This window comes from Quercus robur, chromosome 6 (assembly GCF_932294415.1).
Source record: "Quercus robur chromosome 6, dhQueRobu3.1, whole genome shotgun sequence".
Taxonomy (NCBI): domain Eukaryota; kingdom Viridiplantae; phylum Streptophyta; class Magnoliopsida; order Fagales; family Fagaceae; genus Quercus; species Quercus robur.
The window spans coordinates 44315426-44326530 of record NC_065539.1 but is presented as its reverse complement, the minus strand read 5'-3'; the positions used below and the strand labels follow the sequence as shown (position 1 = coordinate 44326530).

Genomic DNA, 11105 nt, shown 5'->3' with positions numbered 1-11105 from the left:
AAAATTCTGCATGAATTTCATAAATAGCATTACACATATTTGTCTCAAGAATAAATCCTTGAATCCAGTTTTTTTGGGGCAACTGAAAATGTTGATCAGTCAGAAGTGGTTTTACTATTAAATTGTCTCACATGATAACTTCTTACTTGAAATGATTGGTTTGAGTGGCAGAATAACCCTTAAATTAAGTTTGATCGACTTGTGAACACCCTTCTATGCTTTTGTTGGAACAAAAAAAATAAAATAAAAACTCAAATCAATTATATATCGGTGAAATTCATATATAATAGTTTTTCTTCAAATCTAATTGTAAATTAAGTAAAACTTAGATACAATGTCTTAAATGCAGTACATTAGATTTTTTAATTGCATTCAAACACTTAGTTGTCTTGAATTCAAATATTATTGGAAAAGATAACATTATTCTTGTCTTATCAATCAATGCATCCATTGCAAGTGTTTAAATTCAATTAGAAAATCTATGTTTTTTTTTTTTTTTTTTTTTTTTTTTTTTTTTTTTGTAAAATATTTTCAAATGTAAACATTTTCCAAGTGTTTGGTGTGCCCTAAAAAAAAAAAAAAATCCCATATCTCAATCTACTAGCCACCACCAACAACTACCACAAGATTAGCACAATTTGATGCGACCACACACCAAATTGGTGTCTATCGAGCTCGTCACCACCTTATCAGCCCAAAACCCACCCAGATTTATAGTCCTAACCACTAGATTGACGCAACCTAGAGGAACCTATGACCTTAGCCACCATTGGCGCCCCTCAAGACTTCAATGACTACCATGAGTCTATGATTCAAGGCTTCAATGACCACAACAACCTAAGGCTCCGATGACCACCTTTGTGAGTGAGAGAGGAGAGGGATGGGGAAGGGGGGTGGGTGGGTATACAATGAGTGTTGCGGGGGCAGGGGAATTGTCTGAGCTCAATATATAGTTTGTTAAATGCTCTTTTTTTTTTTTTTTTTTTTTTTTTTTTCTTAATAAAACATTTTACAAAATTTTACAAAGGATAATATAGTTAATTAAAAATGTTTTCAATTTTGTCCAACATTTTAAAACAAAATTTTTGGTAAAATGTTTTACAAAATTTTAGGTAAAACGTTTTACAAAAGTTTACAAACAGTTTTATGGTTAATTGAAAATGTTTTAAATTTTGACATACATTTAACAACAAAGCAGATATTGTTTTTTTTTTTTTTTTTTTTTTTTTTGATAAGAAGCAGATATTGTTAAATGCATAATATTTGACAGTGAAACAAGTAGAGCGCTAGTATAATGTATTGTACCTAACTTCTAAAATTGCAATCATTACTTAAATATTTTCATGCATTTAAAGCATCCTCAAAGCTTATGTATATTGTACTTAACAGATTTTTTGGCAAAATTATTGTACTTAGCAGAATAGATGTGTATGTTTTTTTTTTTTTTTTGGGTAAACAGAGATGTGTATGTTATCCACAATGGTATTAATATTATAATATTTATACTCTGGTAGCACAAATACAATGGATTGTAAAAGGCAAAATAAAAGTTTTACAAAAAATGAGGTTGCCTTGTTGTCATGTCTCCCCACACCAACGTACAGCCATCTGTAACTCTATCATGCTCTCTATCCAAGGAAAGGACCACTCCGAATTTGGAATTTGAAATCTCTCCCTCTCTCTCTCCTCTCCCAGAGAGACGTTATAAACTTTTAACCTTTTAATAATACCCATCTCTCATAAAATAAATAAAAAACACATTTTAAATTATTTTTGTTTTTATATATAATTATTTTGTTTTCGAAAAACACATTTTCATTGTGTCTCCATTTAATGCTTGAACTACGCACGACCTTTCTCACTCTTTCTTCTCAACTCTACTCAGTAATAGTAGCTCTCTCAGTCTTAATTTCTCTCTCTTTTGAGTCTGACCCAAAAATCTCAAATTCTCAGTCTTTCTTTAAATCTCTGCAAAAATCTTAATTGCTTCACTTGGTTGCTTTTGTGTATTTAAAACGCAAACCCCACTACCAAAAGATTTTGGTGCATTTATAGTAGTGAGTAAGTCAAAGATTTCTGGAGAAATTTAAACGATCTTACTATCATTGTTTCAAGGTAAAGTCTTTTCTTTACCTTTCTATGTTAAAGTTTGGATTTTTGAATCTGGGGTAGTGAGATTTTAGATTTTAGATTTGTAGTTTGGTATTGGTTTTTTGGCATTATTAGAATCTGGGTTTTGGTGGGTGCTGTTTGGTTGATGAGAAAGTGTGGGAAAATGAGGAAAGATTGATGTTTTCTCAAAGTGATTGTTTCGTAAAAGTGGGACTTTTGATCTTGAATTGTGAGATTTGTGGGTTGTGATTTGTTACTGCTTTGCTTAATTTGAAAAGTAGTTAGTGAAGTGAAGTTGTTGGTATTGATCTTTCTGTTTGTTACTATTTTTTATTGTTGGCTTTGTTAGATTCTGTGTTTTGTGGAGTGCTGTTTGGTTGATGAGAAAATGTAGGTAAACTGGAAAAGATTGACGTTTGTCAAATTCGTACTTCGTTAAAATTGGGACTAAGAAAACTAGAAATCTATAACAGGCTAGATTGTTTTTGTGGTTTATCTGAATAACTTAACTTTAAAAACCAATGCAATAGATTAAAAAAGGTGTTGACCTTTTTGGGTACATATAAACCGTGGAGTTTCTCAGTCAAATCAAATGGAGGATTATGCTCCATTTTTTGTTAAACTAGAGTTGTTTGGAAATTGGGGGGCTATTTGTTTTTCTGAATTAGGGGATGCATTTAGCTTAGTTAAGTTAGCTGATCCGAAAGTTTTGGGATGCAGGCTTTGTTGTTGTCTCCCCTCATTGATTTATAAAGTTTAGTTGCATCAAGTTCATTGAATGTTGAGCAAATGCATATCACACTGTATTGATTTTGAAGCAGATTATGGTTTTCAAATAAGGAATATGAAAGTAGAACAATTTATGTGCAAATCGTTGTTTCCTTTTGGTGGCAGTAATTCAAATTTAATAAAAATTAGGGTCCTGTTCTTTGCATCCAATATTTTTGTTTCCTCTTTCCGTACTTGTGTTAATCGTCTCTATTTTGTTTTTGGAAAATGCGAAAGTTATTACCAATCTTATTACAAAAATCTTACAAACTAACATGTCAACAATTGTGATTGGTGCTACATTAGCAACATAATAAAATTTCTTATTTACTTTTTCTTTTTGTGTTTAAAAGTTAATGCATCAGTTTGTACAGCTTATGTAGTAAACTTTGTAGTATACCTAACATCATTCTTTGTTCTATAACATTTATGACCTATTTCCACCACCATAAGAATAGATCAGAACAAGTAGTAACAATAAAGTCAATTGTAAAATTCTAGGTCAGCTGATAAAAGGCTATCAATGGTTTACAATATATATCTGTGGTCTCTGAAAAGTCATGATGCAAAATTTGCCCATTAAAATGTGAAACCACTTCTATTCAAGTGTATGAGTTGTTCGGTGCATGAGTCACATTTACCAATCAGAAAAGGAAAAAAAGTGTGTTTTAAGGTTGAAAATTTTGTTCTGTTTGATCATGTTGCAGATGGATTTTGGTTGGCGAAAGGGGATTTGTTGCTTGCTCTTGCTTCTTCAGTTTTAAACATTGAATTACTTTTTATTTTCTGTGTGAGAAAAATGGGAGTTGAGAAAGAAGGTTCGAAAAGTGGAGGAGGTTATGTAGGCAGTTTTTTTCACCTGTTTGACTGGAGTGCCAAATCTCGGAAGAAGCTATTCTCAAGCAAGTCAGATTTATCTGGTACAATTATATTCCATGTGACTAGAATATTCAATATCAAATTTCAGTCCCTGTGTAGATTTAATGTTGCACATATGATTAGTATCTTCCATTATCGGTTTTGGATTTATATTTTTTCTTCATTTTGTGTAGAGCTTTCCATACAGGGAAAGAAATGTGATGGGAACATGCCAATGACGCGGCTCCATCTGGTGGGAGTGTGGCTACTTATTGTTTCTGTATTTAAGATCTTATTACTTGGTTTGTAAAATTTAATCTAAGACATTTTATGGATTCTTTTAACATGTCCAGGTAGATGACGATGACACCAGAGCAAGGTCAAGCATTAAAGGAAGCGATTATAGTTGTGCTTCATCAGTTACAGATGAAGAAGGGTGTGGAACTAGGGCCCCTGGGGTAGTGGCCAGGCTTATGGGATTAGAATCTTTACCCAAATCCAACTCGCCTGAGCCCTACTCCACGCCATATTTTGATACTCAGTCTCTTCGAGATGCTCCTTATCAGAGGAAAGATTTTGATTATCATCATGACCACCAAATCATGTATTCTGGAAATCTACTGAATAAGGTGGATGGCCCTGCCAGGAACTTTGTGGAGTCAAAACCCCTGAAGATGCTAAACAGGCCAATTGAGAAGTTTCAAACTGAAGTTTTGCCTCCTAAATCAGCTAAATCAATTCCAATTACACACCATAAACTTTTGTCTCCTATAAAGAGTCCTGGCTTCATTTCTACAAAGAATGCTGCTCACATAATGGAAGCAGCTGCAAAAATTATTGAGCCTGGACCTCAAGCTACTACCAAGACCAAGGTGCCTCTGGTAGGTTCTTCATCAGTACACTTGACAGTTCGGGATCTCAAAGAAAAAGTGGAGGCTGCACAGAAAGTGCCTGTGGTTGGGTCTTCTTCAGTAAACATGAAAGTTCGAGATCTAAAAGAGAAAGTAGAAGCCACTCATAAAGCATCTAGGGTTGCTGATACTTCTCAAAGGCCAGTTGAGTCTAATGCTGCCAAGTATCTAAAGGGACAATCTATGAACAAGAGCTGGAATGGATCTGTAGATACGTTGTTCAGGGCTTCTCCTGACATAGAAGAAGGCTCTTCTGGTTCAAGGAGTAAGTCAAAGTCCATTTCACTTGCAATCCAAGCAAAGGTCAATGTCCAGAGAAGAGAAGGAATAAATTCAAGTGCCAGTAGAAATTTGGTAAGCCAGAAAGAACAGAGTGAGGCTAACATAAACCAGCCCTTCAAGAGCCAGCCAATTATTCATAAGAATTTGAATAAGAAATCTTCCATACATAATGCTTCAGGAGTTCTAAGGCAGAATAATCAGAAACAAAATTGCCTCATGGACAACAAATTGCCCTCCAAACCTTTGGGTTCAAACTTGCATAGTAGAAAAGTGATGTCTGGGGATTCATCTTTTGGGCGTCACAAAAGTTCAAATAAAACCGCTGGGAACTCCAGACTTGGGTCCAGAAAGTTAGGCGTAGAGGCAGCTGATGGTGATAAAGACACATATTCTAGTACAAAGAATTTCCCTAGGAAGAAGCGAACAATAGATAGGGAATTTCACTTTGAGAAAAATCAGACTGTTGATAATGTGTTGAATGACAAAAATCAGAGGCCAGGTCAATCTAATCTGGCTATGGACAGGGACTTTAGTCGGGCTCAAGATAGCAGAAAGAAAGGCATGGATGTTATTTCTTTTACATTCACAGCCCCACTGGCACGATCAATGCCTGGTTCTGACCCCTCTTGCCAGGCTGCACAGAAAAATAATGCTATTTCCATGGATCATCGAAGTAAAAGAGCGTTGCTTGACTCAGATAGTATTAAGTTATCTTCACTGGGATACAATGTGATAGGGGGTGATTCATTGAGTATGCTTTTGGAACAAAAGTTAAGGGAGTTAACGTATGGAGTTGAGTCTTCTTCCAGTGACTCCTTGAATGTAGGGTCAGCTTCTAGTTCTGTGTCATTTTCCTCCTCTAATTCTTCTACCTTCAGATGGAAAAATAAGTTTCAGGTATATAATTTTTCATTAATTAATTTTGAGAAATTTTTTTTGGTAATTATTTATCTTCTGTTTATTTGGACTTTAGACTCTTAGTCATGCTAGATACAAACGATCTAGTGCTATTCATGCTAGATGCACTGAACTGATTCTAGAAATGAGAGGAATGGGTGTTGGTATAAGTGACAGGCGTGCTTAAGCACACATTTAAAAAAAATAATGTAATAGATTTGAAAATAATTATTAATGGACAATATAACAATTAACTAATAAACTAATCATATAAAAGTGAAAATATAATGTTTTATATTATTTTCTTGTGCTTTACAAAATCTACACAATCATATGATATTTTGATAGTCATGATTAAAATGAAGACTTGAAGTACATGGTTGAATCAAGATATACCCAAAAGGCTAAGGCCAAAAAGTACTGGAATGTCAAGTAAGGATTTCTATGCCTAACTAAAGCAAAGCAATGCAATCCTAAAGCATATAATCATCATCCTCATTAAGCATCATCATTGTCATCACAAGATTTGTAACCCTTACCATTTTTCTCATCTACTTCATCTAAATTAATAGTCTATCCCCCATGGGGAGTATGTTGTGAACTAGAACATGAACTTGTTGCCCTCTCTAATGACCTCATTCTTGATCTCATGTTGAATCTTTCTTCTTCAACACTAGCAGTCCTATGTCAAATGATCATCATTAAATGCAAGATCATCTTTAGCACATTCATCAGGTTCTTATATTCTTCCGGTCAACCACTCTTTGCTATTGTCTATATCATTCAAGGAAATTGGATCAATTGTGTCATGTACATGGTTAAAGTGATAGCTTGTCTTGGTCAAGTCTCCTTTTCTGAGAATGAGTGGTGGAGTGTGGTCCTGAATGGAAGTTTACATCTTCTAAAATCTGTAAAGGGGTGGGGGGGGTGGGTGGGCTTAGGTGTATGAAATCATACCATAAACTTGACTATTGTATAACAAATCAATGGTGTGTGTCAACAACATCAGATTTGGTCACTACATTTCACTCTTTTTGTTTTTTTTTTTTTTTTTTTGAAAAATAACAAAGCTCCAAAAAGCATGCTTGCTTTAGAGGCAAACAGCGCGAAGTTCTGGTAGTGTTTTTCGCACTTTGCAGCATGCTTTTACCAACAGTGAAGGAATATCTGGAGTCACTGTGCTGTTTAGAATTGCTCTGTTTGGTACTTTGGTTAAACTGCAATTGTTATTCATGCTAGATTAATTCATTTTTGGGTTATATATATTGTGGCAAATGCCGCAAATCAATCTTTAATTCTAGAAATGAGGAGTCGATAGAAAAATACTGTACTGTTTAGAATGAATTTGTTTGGTTGATTTGCAATTGTTCCAAAAAACTAGGAAGATATAGCCATTTGGTATAGTTCACTGTCCTGACTATATGGGGGCCACTTTAGCTGATTATCAAGGTTCTTGAGCGCTTAAGGGTTTGTTTAGAAACAACTTAGTTAACTGAAATTGAAATTTTATTGTTAAAAGTACTATAGATAAATGTAAAAGTTAGCTGAAATAATACCCCATGAATAGTACCAAAAATTGCAATGGGGCCTGTGACTAGTAGCAAAAATAAGTTAAATAGTAAAATAAGCTGACTTTAAACTCTAATCCCGAACACAACTTAAATCGTTGTGTTTTACATGTTTTGTAAAATTTAAGTGCAGATGGGCATTCCAGTCTTAGTTTAACTCTCTTTTTAGAAAGTAGAACTTGTAGCAATTCAAATAAAACATGGGTTTCTGTTCATGTCTAGTGTAAGTGTATAACAGTTAATTATCTAAAGAAAAAGGTCCATGTCTAGTATAACTTAAAGTTATTTATAGAGGTCTATTCTTTGTAGTGATACTCAAACTTTTAGCAAACTGTGAAAGTTAAAAAGAGGTCATCCTCCTGGTGTTCCAAGATTGTGAATTTAATTTTATAGCAGTAGCATTATATTGGTGAAACTTGCTTTCTATTGTTGAATTTCTGACTTGATTTTGTTTTTTTGATTTTTTATTAATATTTTGTGAACCCTTTTGAGCAAATGTGATTGGTGTTTGTTACTAATGATCCCAAGAATTGCTGTAAAGAGCCACCATGCCCCCTACACCATCCCCAATTTCTTGCAGTTTCAAAATTTAATTGGTAGCATTTATCCCTGTTTCATCTAATGGTAGTTGATGCAAATGCAATATCATTAGGGAGCCGATGAGATGGATGGATGTAGCAGCAATCATATTGAAGCTGGACCATTGGTTGGTTGTCGACATCCTAGTCCAGTCTCTGTTCTTGAGCCTTCCTTTTCAACTGAAAGTTGTGACTCTTCAAATAGCACAGATAGTAACAGTTTGGAAGGTAAAAAGAATTATATCCTTTATGCTTACAGATTCAGTTATTTAATCTCCATGTAAATGTATCATTCAGTCAGCAATGCTAAGCATTCAAAACTTACTTTCAGGAAGCAAGTTGTTTTCATCTGTTCTAGCTCAGGAGGTTCTTGGTTTGAATTCTTCAAAGAAGTTCAGTTCAGTAGAAGCTGATACAGAATTATCAGATTCGGCTTCTTCTACATCGTATGGAACTATGGCAGAGAAATATGCAAGCATTTCTATTTTGACAGGTCGTGTGAGTTCAATCAAGTGGGAAATAGAATATGTGAAGGAGATATTGTTCAATGTGGAATTGATGTTTAAGGACTTTGCATTGGGTCGGGCCCGTGGGGTCATAAACCCTTATCTCTTTGATCAGTTGGAAAGTCGAAAAATACAATGGGAAAGTAATAGTGGTGAATCTAGGCTAAGACGGAAGGCATTATTTGATTGTGTGAGTGAATGCCTGGATTTGAGATGCCAGCGATATGTGGGTGGGGGTTATGGAATGTGGGTGAAAGGTGTAGCAATGGTGAGAAGAAAGGAGTGGCTAGCAGAAGAAGTGTACAAGGAGATTTCTGGTTGGAGAGGCATGGGGGATTGTATGGTTGATGAGCTTGTGGATAAGGACATGAGCAGCCAATATGGAAGATGGCTAGACTTTGAAGCTGATGAATTTGAACTTGGGATAGAGATTGAGGGTGAAATATTTGATTCTTTGGTTTATGAGGTGGTTGCTGATATCTTGCAGCTTTAATGCATTAAGCCATTACTTTTTACTCCTGATGTAATTCCCAACGTGTGAATTTTTTGGGGGGATACTTTATTGTCAAATCGTCATTATTCTTCAATTTATTGTTTCATTTTACTGTATTCAGATTCATAATGTCTCTATAGATCCTAATCAGTGTTCTGCTTCAAATTACAGCTTCATTTACCATGCTGTTTTTCATCTCTCTCTCTCTCTCTCTCTCTGACCCTAATTTGGAGGTGAATACCATAAATGGCAAGCCGGTAGAACATGTGTTATATTTTTAGCATATCCCTACAACCTGAAGTTTTATTACATTGAAAGTTAAGAAAGAAAGGAAAAGAGGATTTTCTCAAGATTTTTGCTTCTACCATTTTATATTAAAGGAAATATCACAAACCACTAATGAAAATTAATCAGAGAAAAAAAATAAAGAACTAAGAAGGGCCAAAGGAAGGCCACACATTCAAACTATCCAAGAGGCAAATCAATTGGGGGTATTTGGTTTAGTCATTTTCATCACTCAAAATTTGTACACTCAACCAGTGGTTTTCTTGTTTGACTTAATTTTTATTCATAATTCTCATCACTCAATACTCAAAAAAGTGAGAATGAGACAAGTTTTGTGAGTTTTCTAATTTTAGAAAATTGAGTTACGTGGCAAAATTATAATAACACACACAAAATGGGACCCACATGTGATGAAATGTCTCATCAAGTCAGATGGTATTTATTACTCCAAGGTCTCCAATGACTATATATATATATTTTTTTTTTTTTTTTTTTTTGAGGAACTGGCTCTTTGCTCCTTTACTAAAGAGGAGGGTACTATACTAAAGACCCACTAACTGAGTTATTCTTTGCTTTTTACAAACCAAAACTAAGGAAATATCAAGTGCCAAATAGGAATTGGAATTGAGTTAAAGAATTATGAATTATGAGAATGAGTTTATGAATTGTAAGTTGTGAGTTATGAAAATTGAGATACGAATTATGAGATATGGATGAGATGTGAACTAAACAGGGTATTGGTAACTCATCATGAGACACATAAGCTTAAGCATAGACTATAGGGTTGTTGGTGAGGTGTCACTTCAACAACCTTGTACATTGTCATTGCTTTGTCCTTGATTCCTTTCCTTCCTTGATCTCATCTTTTCTTTGAACTCTACACCAGCTTTGATCCTATCTTGTCACCTAATACATCACCTTCAATCAAAGTATACTTGCACACAAAATTCTCTGTCAAGTGCATGTATCCAGTGCTTCAAGTATTTGAAGTGAGTGGTTACATTTTGAAACAAACAAACAAGAACATGTTAATATTTAAATATATGATTATTGTCAGTTTTTGAAGAATCCTAATTTGTGGCTGACTTTTAAGTACCAGTGAAGTTAGTTTGTATGATGCTTCCAAGTTCCAACCCGCAGATTCAAGGCTCTTAATTGAATGTGGCATGAGCTATGGGACCAAGTTGTGGGATTCAAGGATCAAGGCCTTAAACATACTAGCAGGAGCAGTAGGAGTTGAGAATTCATTGGTCTATGTGATCGTTTACTTTGATTTGGTGACTGAAACATTTAGGGAGGTTCCATTGCCAGATTTGTTACCCGACGATGCTAAATTTGAGTTGGGGTTGGATGGCTGCCTTTGCATAACTCATAATTCGAATTGATGTGCTTTGAGATATGGGCAATGAAAGAATATGGGGGTAAAGGTATCTTAGTCTAAATAATAAATTGATAGATTGAAGTGGACCGAAATGAACCTAAGTGGACTAAATGAACTAAAATTGATCAAAATACTACACTGATGTGGCTTAACATGAGTGTAGCAACAATAAATACTATTGAAATGAAAAACAACTCTATTTCACACCAAACTAAATAAGAAAAATCAAAATATAGTTTTCCAACTCATTTTAAGATTTCTTCCAAACATAAGAAAATGAAAAAATTTTTCTAGAAAATACTTATTTCCAAAAAATGTTAATATTGAAACAAACAAAACATAGTTAAGTTTTCCCCTAAACCAACCAATGTAGAAAAGAATGAATTTACAAAATAATGAGTTTAGAATATCATAACCTGTTCTTATATTACTGATGATATAGAAGTTTGTGAAACCCTAGCTTCCA

General features: G+C 34.4%; 1 protein-coding gene across 1 annotated transcript; it reads left to right on the top strand.

Moving 5' to 3' along the window:
• Positions 1–1815: 1815 nt before the first annotated feature.
• On the top strand, positions 1816–9159 carry LOC126688945 (uncharacterized). The gene is made up of 6 exons (XM_050383890.1): positions 1816–2115; positions 3588–3800; positions 3933–3991; positions 4092–5828; positions 8049–8202; positions 8306–9159. The coding sequence occupies exons 2-6, from the start codon at positions 3680–3682 to the stop codon at positions 8971–8973; spliced, it is 2739 nt and encodes a 912-aa protein (XP_050239847.1). The 5' UTR covers positions 1816–2115; positions 3588–3679; the 3' UTR covers positions 8974–9159.
• The last annotated feature ends 1946 nt before the right edge of the window (positions 9160–11105 follow it).